Source organism: Pleurodeles waltl, chromosome 6 (genome assembly GCF_031143425.1).
Source record: "Pleurodeles waltl isolate 20211129_DDA chromosome 6, aPleWal1.hap1.20221129, whole genome shotgun sequence".
NCBI classification, from domain to species: domain Eukaryota; kingdom Metazoa; phylum Chordata; class Amphibia; order Caudata; family Salamandridae; genus Pleurodeles; species Pleurodeles waltl.
In genome coordinates, this window is record NC_090445.1 from 1,429,955,198 (window position 1) to 1,429,980,137 (window position 24,940).

Genomic DNA, 24,940 nt, shown 5'->3' on the forward strand with positions numbered 1-24,940 from the left:
TATCCAGCCAGAGTGTGTCGGAACGAAGAGGACTAAGGAGGAAGAGCATCTTAAAAGGGGTACAGTGGAAATTAACTATTACATACAGATACGGTATGAAGACTAATAAACAGTTACTGTATCCTTTCTTCCTATGTGCAGGTTGCTGCCACACAGTTCTGAACTATGCCATGTCAGTACTACATAAAGAATGGTGGGGGAAGAAGAACCAGCTATTAATAAACCTATTGTGCAAGATACCACTTTAGTAAGTCTGTTGATGAGAAGAATTACTTTTTTCTCAAGGTATCTTCACAGTCCCATAGAACTGAAATACAGAACTACCAAGAAGTCTGCTATCACCAGTTTCTTAGTGCCTACATTCTAAATGCACATTGTTTTGTAATTGCTATTGTGTATCTTGAGCTGAATACAAACTAATAAATACATACTACATTTGAAACAATGAAGGTCAGAGTTCAGATGAAAAATTTGATATTGGTAAGTTGAACTGCAGATCTTTCCACAGCACTTCTGCTAAAAAGCAGCCATGTTTTGCAAGTGTGTTAGCGGGCCACACCTGAGAATCTCTTGTTTGGGAGCATGTGACAATGAAACACCTAGAATTAGTATAACTGCATAGTTGTTGCAGAAAGAACCATATTAGTGGCTTTATAGCTGCCTTCGATATGCACTATCTTCCAAGATATTGTCTAGATGCTGCTACTCGCATAGAGTAGCCAGTACAAATAACTAACAAGCATTTGCAATGCATTAGGTCTCACATTTGTGAGAGTTAGAGATATTGGTGTTGTAAATTACAATGTCTTTTACCTATGTGATTTGATTTGGAGTGTAGTGGATGTATTCCAGGTGCCACAGCAACCCTCCCAGGCCTGTCACTGCAGGAGAAAGGACACATCAAGGCCACCATCTTGGGAGTGTTTTTGCGTCATTCCTACAGACTGGCTTTGATATTATATACACAGGAATCCAGATGGGGAAGCACGCTGCGCCTTTGAGAGCAACTGGAAGAAGTGCTATTCTAGGTGGGGCCTCTTCAAACAGGAAGTAGAGCTTTTTGAGCATAGTATCAGACAAACGCTTCCGGAAGTAGCATCAGCAAGGTTGCAGTAGCTGTGAGGGGACTGTCAAAGCCATGACACTAGTGAATTCTGAGAGGAGGAAGTGATTGAATTTGCTCCACTTTTGTGCCCTCCTCTCACTGCGGCACTCTTGTGTTAGCTTCTTTGCGCTACATGGTTAGGAAAATGGCTGCCTCTACTAACTGAACTCTATTTGAAGAGGCTCATTATACATCCAAAGGCCCGATGTTTTTTGCTATCAAGCTTGAGGCCGTGAAGTGCTTGGGTCTGCAGTCACAACTCCACTGCCACCATTTTGGAGACAACACCTTTTACTTTCTTTTTGCCTAGAACTAACCTATGTGCTTTGTTGGGAACTCTCCTGAGGTTATCAAGAGCACGTGTTATTGCCTAGTGTTAACCTCAACTCAAGTCAGTTGGTTAATGCACCCACTGCAGAGGTCTTGACAGAAGGAAAATTTGACAGAATACAATCCTGACATAGCTTTTTCACCTCTTCATCTCTTCAAGGTCGATGCAAATAAATTATAGTGACTTTGAGAAAGGCACCTGCTTTGTAGCGCTATGAAATGGGAGAAATTGTATTACCAAGCGCTATGAAAAAAAAAAAAAAGAGTGATTCCCAGACTGCTCCAACACGCAGCAGACAAAGAACTCTAGGGTAAAAGGATGAGGCATAAGGGCCAGAGCTGCCAACGATGAAGCTTGGGAACATGGTTTGAGTTTCAGCGCCGGCTCAACATCCTGTGATTTTGGGAAAATCACTTAATCTCCTTGTGCTACCAAAAATGAATGTGTTCTTGTGTAATGTAACCGATGCTCATGTAAAGCACTGTAATACCTTTATGTAGAGTTCCCACTACATAAAATTGCAAAAAAATAAAATAAAGCACTCCAATACCTTCATGTAGAGTTTGCGCTATATAAGACTGAAAAAAATAAAATAAAAATAAAAACCCACAGGCATCACAAAAACAACAAGATGCCTGAAAACAAGAAAGAAGAAGAAACAAAATATGGCCACGCATTGCAAAGCGGCGAGGCAAGAGAGAAAAATAGTGCGTCAAGTTACATGGCGGATTGTGCAATAATCCATGTAACAGGGACAGTCTCCAAGGCAGTAACAAACCAGCCTCAAGGCGGGACAAACGTAACGCATTTACCAACGACATCAACAGATTTTTGAAAGGCAGGCACGGGAACCAATGAAAGTGATGGGCGTGGTTAAAGCCCATAGAATAGATAAAAACATGTTGAGAAGAGATGAACTTAAACACTGCTATGCTGGACACAAGAACAGTAGAACAGAATGTGTAGACAGTTTTCAGTCACACCAGTCTTTCAAAAAATAAATATTAAAATTGGCTGGCAGCCAACATTGTTATGATGATTGCTGGAAAGAAAGCAAAGTATCTCACTGCGACTGCTGTAGACATCACTGTTCTCTGCAGGACATTTATTCACCATGCGCAAGTTCAAAACCAATACTATGGGCCTGAATGTGAGTGAAAGTGCTATTTATTGCATCTCTCAATTAACAATGATCCCAGGATATGCTATGGAGCGTATTCATTTTTGGGGACTAACATGCAGATTTTGGTGTTTAACAAATGTTGTATACTTTTCCTCAGTTACAATTCAGCATTGGATGCATTAAATACAACAAAACACAACTTTTAAGTCCGAACACTGGATAAGCAGAGGTTTATGCAGGGGGCAGAATGCAACAGTCCACTAGCAAAAAGACTACTGCATCCTCTAGGTCAAAAGTTTGGAACCAGACCAGAGTATCCTAGGTTGATATACCAAGTAGAGGACTTCGGATTAGGAGCCCTGGTGTGCAGTGGATGCAGGAGTGCAGTTTGTATTTTCCCTTCAGCCTCTCCAATACCGCTTGATTGATCTGATTTGATATATATCAAGAAAAGGACTGATGACGCATTCCTGACCCCAAGCAGAGGAAGATGCCCTTAGATTCTCTGGGTTTTGCCAGGATATCCCACAAGTAGGACAATTGGGGATGCAGCATTGTTATGTATCCAGTGGGGTGGTATTAATGACTGTATGGCACTATAATAATGAGAGAGAACATTTGATTTCCATTAGATAGATAATGCTGAAAAGGAAATTAATGAGCTGTCAGGAAATCTTTAAGGGGAATGATCTGTGCCATTACTTCTAGTTATTGTTTGCCAAATTTCCCAGCAGGCTTGACTGACTAGTTGTGAACACTGGAAAGTGTGAGGGCAACAACCTGAAGAGGGAGTCTGAGTACACTACCAAGTTCCACGGAACAGTGCCTAATTTTACTTAGAGTGAAACCAATCCGTCATCCAAGCAAGTACAGGCTCCAAAATGATAGCGCATGTGTAAAATGAGGGAACATGGGCTATTAAGTTTCAAAAGACAATTTCCTCTGAGAATTATCAAGGGAGAATATGGAAAATGAAAATGGACAGTATATTACAAAGCACAGAGCATTTCATCCTCGCAAACAAATGGCAAATCACAGTGTGCAATGAAAGTCAGGACTCCCAACTCGAAAAATCAAAACTATTTTAGACAGAAGTCTGGGGAGGCTGTTGGCCAATGGAGAAGGTGAACATGTGGTGTAAGTGGGGAAGGGTGTGTTCTCCCCTTTCAAACAAACTGTTAGCCAAAAATCCTACTAATCCTAATGCACCCAAGAGACTTTTTGGTATAGGTCTATGAAACCAATATTAGGACTAGATAAAAAGGTGACTGCAGAAGGGAGGAAAGCATGGCAACTGAAGAACAAAATCTAATACTAATTGCAGTTTAATCATCATCAAATTAATGTGCTGGATCAGGGTAAAAAAAAGTGAGAGCTTAAAAACCCAAAACCTTCCAAAAAAAGAAACAGATACACCATTTTTACCATGGGCGGAGAAATAATGGTGTCAAATATATTAGGATCTCCAGAAAAGACACAGCACTTAGTAGGTGTGTGTGAAAAACCTTTAGCCAAACACCACATAAAGGAACATGGCAAAGAGCCAAACCAAAGAGAGCTGAAAAGAAAAAATATGAATTTCAAACTGATGACCTTTTGGTAGAGTCAACAATCATTTAACCAGACTTTAGTTATCACCCATGCCCAAAAGCCACAAAGGATGGAACCGAAGGACTCAGCTGGATTAAATCCTGGGGTGGCTTACTTTTAAGGTGGAAGCTGGATATTGAAACATCAGTATACGACTTAAATTGATGGGTGGCACACCCTATACAATAAAGGCTGCATAATCGTAGATTTTGGTGCGAATAATTTCCCTTAATAATGTGAAAGACTTGACAAAACAGTCAAGTCTAATGTTCTCTAGGCTAAAGGTCTGGCATCAAGGAGGTTAGGGAGTCAGATAAACTTAATTCTGAAACTGAAGTGATCTTAATAAAATAGGACCAAATTTGGAACATCACAACACCAGACACCATCTCAAAGGGCCTTCCAACTTTTCTCTGTGTCTAGCTGACTGCAATATGCCCTTCCCTTACCAACTGAGGTACCAGATGGTACAGTAAGAGGGCCGTTAAGTCAATATGCAACATCATTATATTATAAAAGTAATTTTACATACTATATGTTCACTGCTGAGCCAAACAAACAGTATACAGTTTTAGGTATTCCATCATAGATTTGTACATACTTGACATTAAACATATTAGGCAGCATTATTACATTAGTTTGCATCATTGCCAAAGAGACAGGCCAGATGAGGAAAGGTTAACAGGGATGGGCAGGCTTTATTTAAGCCCTCTGCTTTCACAAATACATCTTTCTGCCCATCCACTAATTATATTAAGCAGTTTCTGGACGCATATCATTATACCTAAATAACAAAAAACCCATCGCACCCCAACATGGGGTTTCTCTCTCTCTTGTTTTTTAAACAAACATACATATGTAAATTGTTTTATCTTCTTTTCACTGAAGAATTGTTAGTGGAATGCAAAAAGAAAAATTTAGGCCAAGTACAGTTAAGCTGTGCAATACACAATTCTAAAGCTGCAGCAGGTCATTTAGTTACTGGTGTGCAGCATATGCTAAAAAATAATATGTTACTTACACGGAAAGCATTTGTTTGCAGGTTTCAGAACTGTGGATACATATGCTCTGCATACTCCTGCCATTGAGTGTTGGGCTCGGACACCTCAAGTTGTTTTAATTCAAAACATACTTTGTGACTCTTCCCTTAGCACGGCACAAGGGCACAGACTCCATTGTTAAATAGTTTTTTGCATACTGAATGAGTGTAAATATGGAGTAGGGAGTTGCAAGAACATCGTGATCATACAAATAATGTATGAGAAAGATGTATATTAGCAATACAGAGCTCTGCAACAAACACTGACTCTGGGTAGGAGGGTGGGAGCACGTTAATCTACAGCACTACAAGCTATAAACAGATGCTTACAGGGTAACATTTTCGTGGAATGTGTTCCTGTAGATACACATGCTCTGCATAGACAGTAAAGCAGTATTTCCCAACACAGTGGATGATGCAAATGTCTGAAATAAAAAAGAATTAAGACTGTTTGACTCTAGCCTGTTGTTGGTTACAATATTCACACATTAATGCTAAGTAACGTTACGGAGGTTGACCATAAGGCTGACCTATAGATGTTAGCTATGGGAATGTTCCCTAAAAGGTCTACAGTTGCCCCATTCTTCCTAGCAGAATGTGGTACAGGGGAGTGGGGAGCTCTCTTTTGGCTAAAAGGCAGCAACTTTGGATACACTTAACAATTCATCTAGCAAGCCTTTAATATTAGGTTACATTTATGAGGTTTAGCAAAATGGACAAAAATCTAATGAATTGTACTAAAAGGTTAGTATATGTCAATGCAGGTCAAAAAGGCTTGCTTTACAACCAGTGTGAAAAGCCTTCTGGTAGATCAATTGTTCGATATAGGAGGGAGAGATTACCTTCAAAAACAATCTTCAGGTTCATTTGAAGGAAAACCCTATCTGTATAAACATGTATGAAGGGTTCTTGTAGAGTGAGGACCTGTAATTGACTTAAGCATCATATTGTGGTAACAGCTATGAGGAAAGCTACTTTCCAGGAGAGGAACTACAAAGGTCACAAATGAAGTGTCTCGAATGGCAGACACACGAGTCTTGTGATGACTACTCTGGAAAAGGGTGGATGGAACCCTGGGTTTGTTATCCCATTTAAGGCCTTTCATGAAGGCTTTCATGACAGGAATTGTAAAATGAGTTAAGAATGTTCTCTTCTCTGCAAAATAGAGGCATGGTGTAGAGGCATGGAAGTGTATACCTGATTTGTTTTAGCTGAAGCAAATAACAGACAATGTCCTAAACCACTTGTTAATGGGAGTTAAAATTCTTATAATTCCAGTAGTGGACATATTTATTCCACTTTGCAGCGACGCAGGCCCCAGTAGTGGGCCTGGAAGGCTGTTTCAGAATGTTAATGTATTCTTGCAGTAGACTTAAATAACCAAATTCAAGATCTTAGTTGTCACACTGCTAGACTGAACTGCATGGGGTCCGAAAGATTTTGCCCTCCTTCTGAGCGAGGAGTAAGTGACATCTCGAGAAAGGCTGAAAATCTTGATAGTCTGGCCAACCTGGGAGCCATCAGGACAGAGGTGAGGGATATTTACCATAACATCCTTGCCAGATATGGAAGAAATGGGAGAGAAGGAAAAGCACAGGCACATATCTCTGACCAGCTCTTCCATAGTGGAGTGCCAAAGAACTGTGGGTGTGAAAATCTGAAGGTGAACATTTTGGCATTTTGCCGTTTCGAGCATGACAAATAGGTCTTTTTGCAGGAACACCCAGAGTTGGAAATACAGTAATAGGACTTGTGGGTGGAGTACACACTCATGGACTTCTTGATGCGTCTTGTTGAGCAAGTCTGCTAAATCTTTGTCCACTAAATGAAAAATACTTTGAGAGGAGGTAAAATTGATGGTGAATTGCCAAATGCCAAATTCTTTTGCGCCTGTGCTGAGAACTGTGGCAAGTGAGTTCTGCCCTGTTTTAGCAGAAGGTAAATGGCGGTCACACTGTGGCGTTAGGAGTACTGATTTCCCTGAATGTTCTGAAATAAGGCTTTGCATGGCAAAAGTTCCAGTTAGTAGATGTGGATGGTCTGGTCTGTTTGCTGGGGTGACCACAGACCCTGAACGGTCATGATGTGGAGATGTGCCCCCCACACCAACAAGAGATACTGGGGTAATCACTTGTGGAATGGGGTCCATGAAGGGACTGCCCCGAAACAAAATGTTGCTGTTATACAACTGGAGAGAGGGATGAAAGCTGGCCCCTACTAACTCTTGATCCTATAGGTGACCCTTCGTTTTTTAGCAATGTGCTAAGAGGCATTCCTGCAATTAATTAATGTGCAATTTGGCATGGGAAACTACGACAATACAGGAAACTAATTCCTAAGAGGCGCATCACTGGTCTGACTGGAAGATAATGATTTGGCAGACAAAGAAGTAACTGTTGGAAGGATAGCACTCTCTGGAGGATGGGATATGACACTAAACTGACTCTAGAAAGGGCTTAATTTGTAAAGGCTGAAAGTGACACTTGGCGGTGTTAATAGAAAATCCCAAGCTGCGAAGCAGAGAGATAGCAGCTTGACTATGTACTAGACACTGTTGACTGCCCACATGCTTTTTCAGCCAATCGTCTACATAGGGGAAGACATAAGCCCTCCCCCCCCCCTTCTGAGGTGGATGGCTTTAACCGGTAGACATTTTGTGAACACCCTTGGGACTGTGAAAACCCTGAGGGACAGCACCTTGAATTAGTAGCATTGGTCACTTACAATGAACTGAAGGTAGCAATGGTGAGAAGAGTGAATGGGAATGTTGAAGGAAAAGCCCTTCTGGTCTAGAGCAGTCATGATGTGGTCTTGCTGTGGTAGTGGAATAACTAACATCCTGCAGGGTTGTCATATGGAAATGTTCAGAGAAGATGTATTTGTTGAGGGGCATGAGGTCCTGAACCAATCTGATAAAGCCATCCGTTTTGGGATTAGAAAGCACTGGCAGTTGACGCTTCCTGCCCTGGTGCTGTAAGATTGCTGACTCTCTAGCTCCTTTGAGGAGAAACACCTTTACCACCTCCCTGGAGAAGGGGAATGTGTTCTGCACTTACGGTGTGTACACGGGTTGCAATGTTTGGTGGGAGTGAGAGATTTTCTAGGCAATACCCATATTGTATAATCCCTTGAACCAATAAGTCTGGGGTGATTTCTCCCCAATGTGGAAGGAAAAGTTGCAGTAGCCCACTGAATGGTGATGTGTAATCGGGAGGGTGTGTGGCATGTCAATGTTTTGAGGTGGAGGCTCTTTTGGTGGGAGTACCTCTGCCCGTATTTGACTTGTTACCCAGGCAGAATCCTTGCGTGTAACCTCTTGCTCTCCTTGTCAGCCAGTGGACACCGCCTGTTGCCTGGGCAACAGCATGTTTATGTGCAATATGCACTATCAGGGAGTCTGGTGGAATATGTCCCACTGATATAAGGAGGTTCTGAGGGAGAAGGTTTAAACACTTTCTCCATTCTGGGAGCAATCACCCTGGCTTCAAAAGGCTCATTGAAGGTGTCAGTGGTAGATTTACACATCCCCACACCCTTAATGTAAGCAGGAACTGCAATGTAAGTCCCCACTTTGAGAGGGTTTCAATAAGTCAACTTCCTTCAGGTATGGTGTGCATGCGTACCTTTTTGTATGATGCTGCCCTTTGGATGATCCGATAGTAGGCTACTATTTGGTCTGGGGGAGAAGCCCTGACTGGTTTTAGGTGTGGATCGCCTGGAGACTTCACATCATAATCTTCCCATGGTTCTTCTGTGGTAGAAGCGACTTACCAAGTGCAGTACACTGGCTGGTGCTAGAGGTGCCTAAAAAAGGCTGTGGAGAGTAGGTGGAAGTGGTGGAGGTGATGGGTAAATATAGGAGGCAGATTAGTAGCTGAGTTCTTACGCCTTTTTGGCAGTGTTGTAGATTTACAGGAAATGTCAGGCACATTCTCATAAACCAGCTGCTTTTTCCTGGGCAAGAGTTCTATGGTCATTCATGGTGTCAAAGAAATGTTCCCTGTACTGGTGTGGATGAAATTACATTTCTGTCTCTCACCCAGTTCCTCCTGAGTCATTGGAGCTGGCTGAAGAGGGCAGCCTGGGCACCAATGCCATCTTCAGCGCTGCGCTAGGTCCATGTGTCAACCGAGCATTAAGCTTTGAAAGGAGTTTCAGTTTTTTGGAAACGGGAGGGCAGATGGAGGTGTGGGTTGTCGAGGCACTTGGCTGAATGATGCTTTGACTCCTATGCCTTGCCTTCAACCCAAGCCCAAAGGCCGCAGAGACCTTGTAGGTGGCAGTGTACTGTGCCCAGTGCTTTAAGCCTGACCTCCTGGAGGGTGCTGCTCCACCTCGGTGTGATGCCTCTTGTGAGGGTTACGGATGCTTGGGACTCAACCATACTCACAGTTCTTGGTGTTAACTTGATTCGAGGCCTGGTGTCAGGCCTATTGGTACGCATCCGAACCCAATGGCCAAATAAAAACAATTTAACAATGGAGTCGTGCCCTTGGGCACTGCCAACTAAGGGGGGAGTCAGAGGGTATATAATAAATCGAAAAGACTTCTTTGAACAAAAAAGAAAACTTTCAATATCTGTGTCCGACACTAGATGGCACAACAATGCACAGCATGTATATCTACAGCCACACATGCTATAAACACTATGTTCTAATCAGCAAAGAAACCACACAGATTAGAGCAGTTTTTGTACCTACCCAAGAAGCACATTTACGCGCAGCCTATCATCATCATCTGTATGGGGCAGGTGGCTCTCAGAGAAAAAGCATAACCTCACCTTCCTTGGCCACTACCCACAACCATACTCTGCTAACTAAATTCATTTTAAAAGGACCTGCCTAGACTGTTTGTAAGGTTTGCTGCAGTAACCTGGTGACATTACATAACCAGTGTGAGCATGCATATGTAAAAACAGCCATATTTATTTACCAATATAAGCCTGAATGTATGTACCTGTTTTAATGCCTCAATCTCATCACTAGTCACACGTTTCTCAGATGAGGTATTCTTCAGCTTCCCTTCTGCCAGCTCAAGCTCAGTTTGAAGTTTGTCCACTTCTTTGATAACCTGGTCACGCTCACTCATGATGAGGCGGTACTCGTTGAACACAGAATCTCTTTCTTCCTTGGACTTCTCAGCATCCTTCACTGCCTTGAGCTGCATAGTCTTTAAACGGGTCACCTCTGTTTGCAAACGCTCCATCTCCCTCTGCAGTTCCCTATTCTGTGATGTAAGCTTGGTCATCTCCTGCTGTACTGACTCATACCTAACCAAGAAATGAAAATGCATCTAAGTGGAATAGTAGAATATTCCCCATTTTGTAGGGCAGATTTTTACAAAAGCTGCAAACTAAAAAGTCTGTCCAAATATTATACTACTAGAATAACCTATATAATCTACTATTTAACTATTAGGCTTATAACAGGAAGGAAAAGTTGAAAAACAATCTGAGCATTGTACCCATAAAACGAGACAGAAACAATGGGCAGTTAGTGGAGAAAATGATGGGGTATTTATTTAAAGAGAGGCTTAAGGAAACATATATATGAAGATGTAAAAACACAAGATGATAGCAGTATCTCAGTGGGGAAAAATACATGCCAGAGGATGAGTAAACGAAATAAATGGAATCAGGAAGGCTAAGGGAGAAACAATAGGATAATTAAGAAAGTGGTGGTGATGAAATAACAAGTAGAGGTGGCGGTGAATGTGCAGCATGGTATGCCACCTAAGGTAAATACCTTCTCAAGGAGGATGAATATTGTTGCTGGAAGTGAATTGCTGTATCCCTTTGCTTCATTAATGTATCCATTTGTTTCTGCAGGCACCGATTCTCCTCCTCCACTTGCTCCAGACGACTCAAGTCAGTGTTGTGCGTAGCTATCTTCTCATTGTACCGCTTCCTTAGTGCTTCATAGTCCTTTTTGATCACCTCCAACTTGTCCATTGCCGTATCATAAAGCTTGTTGAGGATCTCTGAGGAGCCATTCTGTTTCATAACCTAAAGAAATACAACACTTTAGGTCTTTAATGATGAGAAATAACTAGTTGCACCAGCCTGAAGAGAAATAATACCTGGATATATCATTCTCATTACAAAAATAAGTGCCACTGCTCTGTTTGCAATTGATTTAATTACCATTCACACAACTACTGCCAAGAGGCAGTTTTATCTATTAGTGGCCTAAGTGATGAGACTAGCTCAATGTCTGGAGAAGTATGCAGTCCACTAGCATTCTGTAAATCCAGGTGTAGCTCATCATCACATTATCAGAACAGTGAAGTGAGAGAGGGAAATGGAAAGAGAAAATATGTATATACAACAGGCTGACCTGTATAGCCTAAAAGGATGAACCCATGAGATTGGTGAGAGCTACATCGAGATTCCACATAGATGCAGGCTGCATTTTAGCAGGTCTGACTCTTTCAAATGCCCTAATAAAGGCTTTGACCACAATAATGCTAAAGAGGGTCCAGTGTTTTCTGTTGTGTGTAGGTTGAAAATGTGGTTTAGTCCAAGTGAATACAGGTGTGACAGCCCTTTTGTTGAGTATAAGAGGCAGGCTATGCTATCCTGGATGGTAGGTTTTAGGGGATTCGGGTTTTCAGACATGCAGAGATTAATAAAGCTTTTCAAATTTGTTGTACTAAAGGGCAGAGGTGTGGGCAGTCTGGCTTCCTTTACAGTAGCCATACAATCTTGTGGAAGGTTATGGTAGCTTATTTCTACTTGTCAAATCGCAAGGTTGAGCTGCCTGGGATCCAGATTCCTGACCTTGCCTAGGGTGTGAGAAGGTCTGGCATGAGGGGAAGTCTCTTGTGGGGTGTGTGTGTTGGGGGGATATGATGGACATTTTAAGAAGGTCTGTGCTACCAGGGTGAGAGATAGTGATGTTTGCCCAAGTGTTCTCACCAGAAATTGCAGCACCATGAGATACAGAAATGAGTAGGCAAATATTCCTGACCAATTTATCCACAGTGCACTGCACATAAGCTGTGGATGTAGATAGCTAGTGGCAAAGTTTGGGTATTTTTGTATTTTCAGGAGGCAGAGTGTCCAGTGCCACATAAGCTGCAAAAAAATTTAAAGAAGGCTTTAGGGTCAGAAGGAAGGCATGCAGTTAGACGTAACTGATGTGGTAATACTGCTCCTAAGAGGAGCTAATACTTTGTACGATGATTTTCTTGAAATGCACGCCCCAGCCAATGACAGAGAAGTCTGTTGTAAAGGGCGCCTACAGAACTGGGTATACAAAAGGTCTGTCTTGCAACAAGTTGCTGGTGTTATACCAATGCAGAGTGCAATGTGCTGTGCCTTTATCAACACCACATCTTCCCAGTGACCCTCAATTAGAGACCACTGAGCCATAAGACACCTTTGGAGAAGGCACACGTGAAGCCTCGCATGCAGAACACTCACTCACACACTCTTCATTCACCAATAGGGGTTACCTGGCATAAGGTGCCAACACCATAGGTGTCCACAACATACCAGGCCAGGTTCCTACAAGGATGTCATCGCACTCCTTCAGCAGGGAGACATGGATGGTGCTTGTTCTCAAGGATGCTTTTTTCACATTCTCATCCATCCTGATTATCAGAGATGCCTTACTTTGTGGTAAGTGGACAGCACAACCAGATAAAAATACTCCTCTTTGGGGTTTCACCTCGACTCCAAAGGTGTTTACTAATTGCTAGGAGTGGTGACAGTACTTCTGCGAAGAGAGGTTATACACGTCTGTGCCTACCTCGATGATTGGCTGATCAAGAGCAGCAGCATGCTGCAGATTCTTACATACAAACAGCGGTTTCCTTATGTCACTGTCCCAGCTTGGTTTCCACTATAAACCCTACCAAGCTCCTCTTGCAGCTGTTGCAAATACAGCTCTTTCGAGGGTCAGGTTAAAATATGGTCTTAGGTGAAACCTTTCCCAACCATCAAAGTATCTTACACTTTCATCACCTGCTTCCTCTTTTCAATTCAGTAGTCAACTAAGTTTGCTCGGTCATGCTCCTTTGCGCTGTGCTGGCCTCCTGCTTTGCCACTGTCCTGCATGCGAGGCTTCACATGTGCCTCCTCCAAAGGTGTCTCACGGCTCAGCTAACTGAGGGTCACTGGTAAGATCTACTGTTATATGGAAAATGTCACTTACCCAGTGTACATCTGTTCGTGGCATTAGTCGCTGCAGATTCACATGCTGTGCACATCCCGCCATCTGGTGTTGGGCTCGGAGTGTTACAAGTTGTTTTTCTTCGAAGAAGTCTTTTCGAGTCACGAGACCGAGGGACTCCTCCCATTTCGACTCCATTGCGCATGGGCGTCGACTCCATCTTAGATTGTTTTCCCCGCAGAGGGTGAGATAGGAGTTGTGTATGCTAGTAATAGTGCCCATACAATGGAGTGAATGCGTATGTACATAATGAAGTTTCAAGTAATATATTTACATATGTACAAATGTTTAAGATCTACTTCTAAACGGCTACAGGCTCCCGGGGAGGCGGGTGGGCGCATGTGAATCTGCAGCGACTAATGCCACGAACAGATGTACACTGGGTAAGTGACATTTTCCGTTCGATGGCATGTGTAGCTGCAGATACACATGCTGTGCATAGACTAGTAAGCAGTTATCTCCCCAAAAGCGGTGGTTCAGCCTGTAGGAGTTGAAGTAGTTTGAAATAATGTTCTTAGTACAGCTTGACCTACTGTTGCTTGTTGTGCAGTTAACACATCTACACAGTAGTGCTTGGTAAATGTATGAGGCGTAGACCATGTTGCTGCCTTACATATTTCGTTCATTGGAATATTTCCTAGAAAGGCCATGGTAGCACCCTTCTTTCTGGTTGAGTGTGCCTTTGGTGTAATAGGCAGTTCTCTTTTAGCTTTAAGATAGCAGGTTTGAATGCACTTAACTATCCATCTAGCAATGCCTTGTTTTGAAATTGGATTTCCTGTATGAGGTTTTTGAAAGGCGATAAATAGTTGTTTTGTCTTTCGAATTAGTTTTGTTCTGTCAATGTAGTACATTAGTGCTCTTTTGATGTCTAATGTATGTAGTGCTCTTTCAGCTACAGAATCTGGCTGTGGGAAGAACACTGGTAATTCTACCGTTTGATTCAAGTGAAATGGTGAGACTACTTTTGGTAAAAATTTAGGAATGGTCCGTAGAACAACTTTATTCTTGTGTATTTGAATAAATGGTTCTTGAATGGTAAATGCTTGAATTTCACTCACTCTTCTTAGAGATGTGATGGCAATTAAAAATGCTACTTTCCACGTTAAGTATTGCATTTCACAAGAGTGCATGGGCTCAAAAGGTGGACCCATGAGTCGTGTTAAGACAATGTTGAGGTTCCATGAAGGAACTGGTGGTGTTCTTGGTGGTATAATTCTCTTTAGGCCTTCCATAAACGCTTTTATGACTGGTATCCTAAACAATGAAGTTGAGTGCGTAATTTGCAGGTAAGCTGAAATTGCCGTAAGATGTATTTTAATGGAAGAGAAAGCTAGTTTAGATTTTTGCAAATGTAGTAAGTATCCTACTATCTCTTTTGCAGATGCGTGTAAAGGTTGAATTTGATTATTATGGCAGTAATAAACAAATCTTTTCCACTTATTTGCATAGCAGTGTCTAGTGGTAGGTTTTCTAGCTTGTTTTATGACCTCCATACATTCCTGTGTGAGGTCTAAGTGCCCGAATTCTAGGATTTCAGGAGCCAAATTGCTAGATTCAGCGATGCTGGATTTGGATGTCTGATCTGTTGTTTGTGTTGTGTTAACAGATCTGGTCTGTTTGGCAGTTTGACATGAGGTACTACTGATCTGAGGTCTAGTAGTGTTGTGTACCAAGGTTGCCTTGCCCATGTTGGTGCTATTAGTATGAGTTTGAGTTTGTTTTGACTCAACTTGTTTACTAGATATGGAAGAAGTGGGAGAGGGGGAAAAGCGTACGCAAATATCCCTGACCAGTTCATCCATAGTGCATTGCCCTGAGACTGATGTTGTGGGTACCTGGATGCGAAGTTTTGGCATTTTGAGTTTTCTTTTGTTGCAAATAGATCTATTTGTGGCATTCCCCACATTCTGAAGTAAGTGTTCAGTATTTGGGGGTGAATTTCCCATTCGTGGATCTGTTGGTGATCCCGAGAGAGATTGTCTGCAAACTGATTCTGAATTCCTGGAATAAATTGTGCTATTAGGCGAATGTGGTTGTGAAACGCCCAATGCCATATTTTTTGTGTTAGGAGACACAACTGTGTCGAGTGTGTTCCTCCCTGTTTGTTTAGGTAATACATTGTTGTCATGTTGTCTGTTTTGACAAGAGTGTATTTGTGGGTTATTATGGGTTGAAATGCTTTGAGCGCTAGAAACACAGCTAACAGTTCTAAGTGGTTTATATGAAACTGTCTTTGCTGAATGTCCCATTGTCCTTGGATGCTGTGCTGATTGAGGTGTGCTCCCCACCCTGTCATGGATGCATCTGTTGTTATTACGTATTGTGGCACTGGGTCTTGAAAAGGCCGCCCTTGGTTTAAATTTATACTGTTCCACCATTGAAGCGAGATGTATGTTTGGCGGTCTATCAACACCAGATCTAGAAGTTGACCCTGTGCCTGTGACCACTGTGACCACTGTGATGCTAGGCACTGTTGTAAGGGCCGCATGTGCAACCTTGCGTTTGGGACAATGGCTATGCATGAGGACATCATGCCTAGGAGTTTCATTACTAATTTGACCTGTATCTTTTGGTTTGGATACATGGCTTGTATTACATTGTGGAATGTTTGGACTCTTTGTGGACTTGGAGTGGCAATTCCTTTTACTGTGTTGATTGTTGCTCCTAGGTATTGCTGTGTTTGACACGGCAGAAGGTGTGACTTTGAGTAATTGATTGAGAAACCTAGTTTGTGTAGGGTTTCTATGACATAATTTGTGCGTTATGAACACAGTATTTGCGTGTTGGTTTTGATTAACCAATCGTCTAGGTACGGGAACACATGTAGTTGCTGCCTTCTGATATGTGCAGCTACTACTGCTAGACATTTTGTAAAAACTCTTGGCGCAGTCGTTATTCCGAATGGCAACACTTTGAATTGGTAATGTATCCCTTGGAATACAAACCTTAGATACTTTCTGTGTGAAGGATGTATTGGTATATGGAAATATGCAACCTTTAGATCCAGTGTTGTCATGTAGTCTTGTTGTTTGAGCAGGGGGATTACTTCTTGTAATGTAACCATGTGAAAGTGGTCTGATTTGATGTATGTATTTAATATTCTGAGATCTAGTATAGGTCTTAGAGTTTTGTCTTTTTTGGGTACCAGAAAGTACAGTGAGTAAACTCCTGTGTTTAGTTCTTGTTTTGGTACTAATTCTATTGCCTCTTTTTGGAGCAATGCTTGAACTTCTAATCCTAGAAGATTTATATGTTGTTTTGACATACTGTGTGTTTTCGGTGGGACTGTTGGAGGGAATTCGAGAAATTCTATGCAATAACCATGCTGGATAATTGCTAGTACCCAAGTATCTGTTGTTATCTCCTCCCAATGTTTGTAAAATTGGCTTTGTCTTCCCCCCACAGGTGTTATGTGATGGGGATGTGTGACTTGTAAGTCACTGCTTATTTTGAGGACTTTTGGGGCTTTGGAATTTTCCTCTATTTTTTGGGAATTGTCCCCCTCTATATTGCCCCCGAAAACTTCCCCGCTGATATTGGCTTTGGTAAGTGGGCCTTGTTTGTGATGTTGTGGTTTCTATAGGTTGTCCTCGAAACCCTCCCCTAAAAGGTGTTTTGCGAAATGTGCCTCTGCTCTGCGGGAAGTAGAGTGCGCCCATGGCTTTTGCTGTATCAGTGTCTTTCTTGAGTTTATCAACAGCAGTGTCGACTTCCGGCCCAAACAACTGCTGTTCATTAAATGGCATATTTAGCACGGCTTGTTGAATTTCCGGCTTGAAACCTGACGTGCGCAGCCATGCGTGCCTTCTTATTGTTATTGCAGTATTTACTGTCCTTGCAGCCGTATCTGCTGCATCCATTGAAGACCGTATCTGATTATTAGAGATACTTTGTCCTTCTTCCACCACTTGTTGTGCTCTTTTTTGGAACTCCTTGGGTAAGTGTTCTATCAAATGTTGCATCTCATCCCAGTGAGCTCTATCATATCTTGCCAAAAGTGCTTGTGAATTGGCAATGCGCCATTGGTTTGCTGCTTGTGCTGCAACCCTTTTGCCCGCAGCATCAAATATGCGACTCTCTTTGTCTGGAGGTGGTGCGTCCCCCGAGGTATGAGAGTTCGCTCTCTTACGAGCTGCCCCGACAACTACTGAGTCCGGTGTTAACTGGGTTGTAATATAAACAGGATCTGTTGGCGGTGGCTTGTACTTTTTCTCCACCCTTGGAGTTATGGCTCGGCCTTTAACAGGATCCTGAAAGATTTGTTTTGAATGTTTTAGCATTCCTGGGAGCATAGGTAGTCTTTGGTATTGGCTATGAGTGGAGGATAGCGTGTTTAACAAAAAGTCATCCTCAATTGGTTCGGAATGCAAGGTGACGTTATGGAAAGCAGCTGCCCTTGCGATCACCTGTGTGTAAGATGTACTGTCCTCAGGAGGGGACGGCCTGGCAGGGTACGAGTCTGGGCTGTTGTCCGATACTGGAGCATCATAAAGGTCCCATGCATCGGGATCATCTTGACTCATGGCAGTATGAGTCGGGGAGTGCATCAGTGGAGGAGTTGCTACTGGTGATATGTGCACTGATGGTGGTGGAGACGGTGGTGGAGTTGTTTTCTTTGCCACCTTTGCCTGTGGCCCCTTGTCCTTTTTTTGAAAGGAAAGTTTTCTTTTTATTTTAATTGGGGGAAGAGTGGTTATCTTCCCTGTGTCTTGATGAATGTGGAGCCTCCTTTGAGTGTAGTCTGGCTCTACAGCTTGAAGTTCCTCTCCAAATCTATGTTTTTGCATTTGGGAGGACAATCCTTGTTCCTCTGTATAGGAACCTGTTTTCGGCTCCGAGGCTGGATGTTTCGGAACCTAAACTTTTTCGGACGTCTTTTTAGGATCCGAAGAAACCTTTGTAATTTTCGGCGTGGTGGTTTCTCGGTGCCGAATTTGTTCGGTGCCGCTGTCACGGTGCCAAAATTCTCAGAGCCGATGTCTCGGGTCCCAGATTGCTGTGTGGCGGTATCTCGACCGGAGTCGGATGACTTCGACACCAGCGTGCCCTTTTTCGGTGCCTTGGTTCGGTCACCTATTTTTTGGGTTAAGCCATGGCCTGTTGGCGGTGGCGTCCCCTGGGCTTTTGTTGACTTCTCGTGAGTCTTATGTTTCGACGTCTTACTCACGGTTTTCGGCATTTCTTCGGCCTCGAGCTCTTCCGAGTCCGACTCTTGGATAGAGAAAGCTTCCTCTTCCTCCTCGAAAATCTCTTGTCCTGTCGGCGTCGACGCCATCTGCAGTCTTCTGGCTCTTCGGTCTCTTAACGTCTTTCTGGACCGAAACGCTCGACAGGCCTCACAAGTATCTTCCTTGTGCTCTAGGGACAAGCACAAGTTACAGACCAGATGCTGATCTGTATACGGATACTTGTTATGGCATTTTGGACAGAAGCGGAATGGGGTCTGTTCCATCAGCCTTGAAGTCGCACGTGGCTGGGCCGACCAGGCCCCGACGGGGGATCGAAAAAAACCCCAAAAGGCCACCGGAGCTCTTCAAAATTCGGTGTCGATCTGTTGTAACTAACCCGATACCGAACGCAAACAATACCGAAGTTTTTTCCGAGATTCTAACTAACATTCCGACCCGAAACACAGAGCGAAAAGGAACACGTCCGAACCCGATGGCGGAAAAAAAACAATCTAAGATGGAGTCGAAATGGGAGGAGTCCCTCGGTCTTGTGACTCGAAAAGACTTCTTCGAAGAAAAACAACTTGTAACACTCCGAGCCCAACACCAGATGGCGGGATGTGCACAGCATGTGTATCTGCAGCTACACATGCCATCGAACATATTATATATATATATATATATATATATATATATATATATATATATATATATATATATATACATATACACATATATAAAATGTCACTTACCCAGTGTACATCTGTTTGTGGCATGTTCCGCTGCAGATAAACAACTTGTAACACTCCGAACAAAAATCTATACAGACAGACAGACAGACAGACAGACAGACAGACAGACAGACAGACAGACAGACACACACACACAAAATCAGAAATCAGTATAGAAACAACAAGCATTGGCAAGAATTACAGAAAATAGTAAAGGCCCTAGGGGAGGGCCAAACCATATACTAAAATAGTGGAATGCGATGTGAATTCCCCCACCCAAAGGTATGGAGTAGTTAGAGGGGAGCTGTGAGAACTCTGGAACCCCAAAAGGTGAGCATCCTAGTGACCCCCCGTGACCAGGAGAGCAGAAGTGTTGGAAAGTACCCTCTTTCTAGCTTGGTTACCCCCTCGTTTTGCCTGTCAGTGTGTTTGACTGTGTTCACTGCGATCCTTCTAACCAGGACCCCAGTGATTATGCTCTCTTTTAACTTGGCTGTGAAACCCTTTTCACCCCACATTTGGCATACTGGTGCCCCCATGTAAGCCCCTAGTATATGGGACTGAGGTACGCAGGGCATTGGGATACCAGGGAATCCCAATGGGCTGCAGCAGGGATTATGCCACCCATAGGGAGCCCATGCAACGTGTTCTGCAGGCCTGCCACTACAGCCTTCGTGAAAGGGTGTATGTACCCTTTCACTACCAGGTCACTATAAATCACCCCTATGGCAGGCCCTCCTAGCCCAGACGGCAGGGTGTAAGTACCGGTGTGTGAGGGCACTAGCAGAGGTGCGCCCCCAAACTTTTCATGAACTTCGTGAGTGCGGGGATGGCATTTTATTCGTGTACTCGACATAGGTCACTACCTATGTCCATCTACATAACATTAACTCCGAACCTAGGCATGTTTGGTATCAAACATGTCGGAATCATACCCTATACTGTTGCCAGTATTGGAAGTATGATTCCATGGACTCTGGGGGCTCCTTAGAGGACCCTCAGCATTGCTCCAACCAGTCTTTCAGGGTTTTCCAGGCGGCCCGAGCTGCTGCCACCCCTCGGACAGGTTTCTGCCCTCCTGCTGCTTGAACAGCTCAAGCCCAGGAAGGCAGAACAAAGAATTTCCTTTGGGAGAGGGGGGGGCAATATCCTCTCCATTTGGAAATATGTATTACATGTCCAAGCCACTGGTATGCTTTGAAGGGCACATTTGGTGCCGTCCGTGCATAAACCAGTCTATACCAGTTCAGGGACCTCCAGTCCCTGTTCTGGCATGAATCTGGACAATGGAAAGGGGAGTGACCACTCCCCTGCCCATCACCACCACAGAGGTGGTGCCCAGAGCTCCTCCAGAGGGTCCCTGGTCTCTGCCTTCTTGAATCGAAGGTTGGCAGGGACCTCTGGGAGCATCTGAGTGACCATGTTAGGCAGGTGACATCAGAGCCCCCTCCCGATAGGAGGTCACCTGGCTAGGTGACCAATCTCCCTTTCAGGGCTATTTAGGGTCTCTTTTGGGTTGGTCCTCAGTTTCGGCTTGAAAGATTTCAGCTGGACTCCTCTGCAATCTACACTTTGACTTCTAGCCACTGCAACGGCAACTGGAACCTCCAGGACCGGCAATGTGCATCCACAAAAAAGACTCTTCTTACAATACTATTTCCATGGCCCCTTCCAGCTTCTGCAAAATTTCCCTGGCTGTGCATCTTCTGAGAGCGGCAAGTCTTCAGTCTGCACGAGAACGAAGAAGGAATCTCACATGGAGTGAAGGAGTCACTCTCCTGCCTCTACAGGCACCTACTGCGACGACCATTTACGTGGATCTATTCTCATCCTCAGCTGCATGGATCCTACATCACGGGTGGTGGTCCAGAGTAATCCGCTTGGTCCTCTCTGCCAGCTGTACAACTTTGGTGGAGGTAAGCCCTTGCCTTCCCAGGCAGGACTGTACCCCCGTGCACAGCGTTTCTTGAAGCTGCCAAGGCTTATTTGCATCTCCTCCAGGGGAACATCAGGCTATGTGCAGCTCCAGCCTCCAGCACTCCTTCCTGCGACGCACAGCCCTCTGCGTGGTTCTCCTGCGGCATGGGATCCCCTTCTGTAGTGCTGCGTGGGTGACTTCTGTGCCCATATCCTGTGGGACTCCTGTGGGTGCTGCCTCTGCTCCTGTGGGCCCTCTGTGTGGCTGTGGGTCCCCTGTGACTTCCCCTCCTGGGTTGAGTCCTCCTGGGCCCTGCTGGTCCCCGACAGCACCACTTTTCCAATAACCACAAATTTGCCCTTGCCATGGCTTGATGGTGGAATCCCAGCACCGACATCCGTCTGCAATCTTCATTCCAGTGTGGGCCATCTTCTGCATCCCTCAGGAACTCTTCTCAGACTCCAAGACTTCAGTGCTGACCTTCTCTTCATCACTGTCGACCAACACCTGCAAGTACAGCTGGGTGGCTACAAGCTCCTAGTCCTCCTGGACTCCACTGTGACTCTTGGACTTGGTCCCCTCTCTCCACAGGTCTTCTTCTCCAAACATCCACTGCTGGTTTCTTGAAGTCCTGTTTGGGTGTCTTCTTTTCCTTCCTTTTGGGTAGTTTGGGAAAATTCCAATGATTTACTCCTGCTTTCCTGGTCGCGGGGGGGGTACTGTGTTACTTACCTCTGTGGTTTTCCAGTACTCCCAGCTTCCCTCTACTTCACATTCCACTTTCCTAGGTGGGGGTCCTGTGTTCGCATTCCATTTTTTTTTTAGTATATGTCTGGGCTCTCCCTTGGGTCACTATTGGTTATTTACATTTACACTTCTAACTTTTCTATGCCTATTGCTGTTTACTAATGAATATAATTAGTGTATTACTTAACTCCTATTGGAGCATTGCCCTTCTAGTATTTTGTGGTACTGTGTGACCAAAAATAAAGTACCTTTATGTTTGTACAACTGAATGTTTTCTTTTATGTGTGTAAGTCCTGTGTGACTACAGTGGTTTTGCATTAGCTTTGCATGTCTCCTAGATAAACCTTGGCTGCTCATCAACAGCTATCTCTAGAGAGTCTGACTTCTAGACATGCCTACCTTTCACTAAGAGGGTGTACCTGGACCTGGTATAAGGTGTAGGTACCACAGGTACCCATCACACACCAGGCCAGCTTCCTACATGAGTTAACTACCTGGTTTTTCCCAAGGACTAACAAGAGGACTTAGAAAATGGATTGTCCAAGAACAGGGCCAGACCAGAGGAAAACAAAGGTGGATTCCAGAAGAAATGGATTGCAAAAGAGGGGGACACAGTCAAGTTCACAATGGAGTGCCCAGTCGTGGCATGAAATCATAGCCTTCTGTGAAAACCAGCTGTGGAGTCCAGGAGCTACAGGGGAGTCCTTGGAGCAGCGCGCAGATGGTTTCCCACGACTCTCGTCGGGTCACAGATGGTCAGTGGTGTAGAAGAACCACCAACAAGCCCTGGCAAATGCAAGAAGAGTTGCAAGGCTGAAGAGGACCAAGCAAGGTCCAGAGGACTCGACCGTTGGAGGGGAGTCCATGCTGACCCTCAGCAGACAGAAGAGCCAGGAGAAGCAGTCACAGCTCCTACAGCCAACCCACTGTGTGCAAGCACAGTAAGTTGCAGAGAGGCCCAATCAGCACACCTGGAGAGGATTCCCACGTCGCTGGAGCAGCTGAGGAGAGACTGTCTTTGCAAGGATGAAGCGCTAGGGGCCAGGGCTACTCATAGCCTGAAGATCTCTTGGAGCAGGAGACATCAAGCCTTGGTTGCTACAAGAGTCGCTGTGCAAAGGGATACTGTCCTGCAAGGAGAGGCAAGGGCTCACTCTCTCCCAAGTTGGACAGCGGGCAGACAGGACCAGGGGGACCACTCCTGATCACCACCTGTGATGTAGGATCCATGCAGTTCCAGAGGAGAGCAGATCTTTCACTCCAACGGAGATTCCTTTTTGCTTCTTGGAGCAGCTAAAGTCTTGGCAACCCCAGAGGTTGCACAGCGGTGGAAATGTTGTAGTTGCTGGAAGGAGCCAGGGAAACAATGTTGCAAGGCAAGGTCATCTCGGGAGTTGCAGTCTTGTCGGTTCCTGAAGTGTCCAGTTGTGGTTCCAGTGGCCAGGAGCAGAAGTAAACAATGCAGAGGAGTCCTGGTGGAGTCTTGCACGTTGAATCTAGGGAACCACCTGCAAGTGAGTCCCTAAATAGCCCTAAAAGGGGGTTTGCTCACCTTGCACGGTGACAACTATCAGGAGGAGTCTCTGATGTCACCTGCCTGACCTGGCCACTGAGATGCTCCCAAGGGGCTCTGCCCATCTTGGTTTCAAGATGACAGAATATAGTGGCCACCTGGAGGGGCTCTGGGCACCACCGCTGGGATGGTGGTGGGCAGGGCAGTGGTCACTCCCCTTTCCTTTGACTAATTTCACGCCAGAGCAGGGACCAGGGGTCCCTGGGCTGGTACAAACCGGAGTATGCAAGGAGAGCACCAAATGTGCCCTTCAAAGCAAACCAGTGGCTTTGGGAGGCTACCCCTCCCAAGACTTGCAACACCTATTTCCAAGAAATTGTTGTGTTGCCTCATCTCCCACAGAAAATTATTTATTCTGCCTTCCTCTGTCTGAGCTGGTCAAGCAACAGGAGGGCAGAAACCTGTCTGAGGGGTGGCAGGAGTGCAGGATGACTGGAAAATTCCAGAAGACTAGTAGGTGCACTGCTGGGGGTCCTCTAAGGAGCCCCCAGAGTGCATGGAATCATACAGCCAATACTGGCATCAGTATTGGGGTATAATTCGGACAGGGTTGATCCCAAACAAGCCCAGAGTTACCATTATGAAGCTGAACACAGGTAAAATGGTTTCCCTGCACGAAGACCAATGCAATAGAAATGGAGTTTGTAGGGGCATCACAGCGACCGGCCAGCTGCTGTTTGGACTGGAAGGACCTAACACAGGAGTGACTTAGTGATCTGGTGTAGTGGCCTGTGGTGAAAGGGTGCATGCACCTTGTCACACAGGCTAAAATGCCAGGCCTGCAGACACCTTTTGCATGGGCTCCTACGGGTGGCATAATGCATGTTGAACCCCATGGAGGACTCCTGGTGTCCCAATGCCCTAGGTGCCCAAGGATCATATACTAGGGACTTATAAGGGGACACCAGCAAGCCAACTGTGGAGTACACAAAGGTCCAAGATAACCAAATTTGGAGGGCGAGAGCACAATCACTGGGGTCCTGGTTAGCAAGAACCCAATGAAAACATTCTAAGCACACTGAAAGCAGCCAAAAAGTGGGGCTAATCATGCCAAAAAAACTTTCCTACAATCCTGTCAGGCACAAATGTTCTGATATGATGTATTGATTCATGAGTGTGAATCCAGGATGAGTCTTAGGAGTAACTGTTTTGAAGAATTAGGCAGTGTATGCTCCTAAGGAGTTCTGAGGGCACCGCTTATATAGCGACCATCATGAAGAAGGGAGAGGTGCCTGACAGAAGGTGTGTCACTGGGGTGGTATGAAGTTTGAAGCAACAGACATGTTGGACCACAGCTAGGACTAACGTTTTCTACATGCTTTCCACCCAGCAAGAGAAACCCCTACTACCACAGGTGATGTGGAGGGGGAGCAAATCACTACTTGGGGTGGTAGTGCCTATGCCGGGTACACCTTTTCTCTACCCATAAGCTCTGAAG

General features: G+C 44.6%; 1 protein-coding gene across 4 annotated transcripts in view; it reads right to left on the minus strand.

Moving 5' to 3' along the window:
- The window catches only part of DLG5 (discs large MAGUK scaffold protein 5), a 1,179,851-nt gene that overhangs the window by 1,029,272 nt on the left and 125,639 nt on the right, over positions 1 to 24,940 (minus strand). For all 4 annotated transcript variants that reach the window (XM_069240807.1, XM_069240806.1, XM_069240808.1 and 1 more), the window contains exons 6-7: positions 10,933 to 11,192; positions 10,145 to 10,457 (exon numbers count right to left, since the gene is read on the minus strand). In XM_069240807.1, coding sequence (XP_069096908.1) covers positions 10,145 to 10,457; positions 10,933 to 11,192 — 573 coding nt within the window. The remainder of the gene's footprint in view (positions 1 to 10,144; positions 10,458 to 10,932; positions 11,193 to 24,940) is intronic.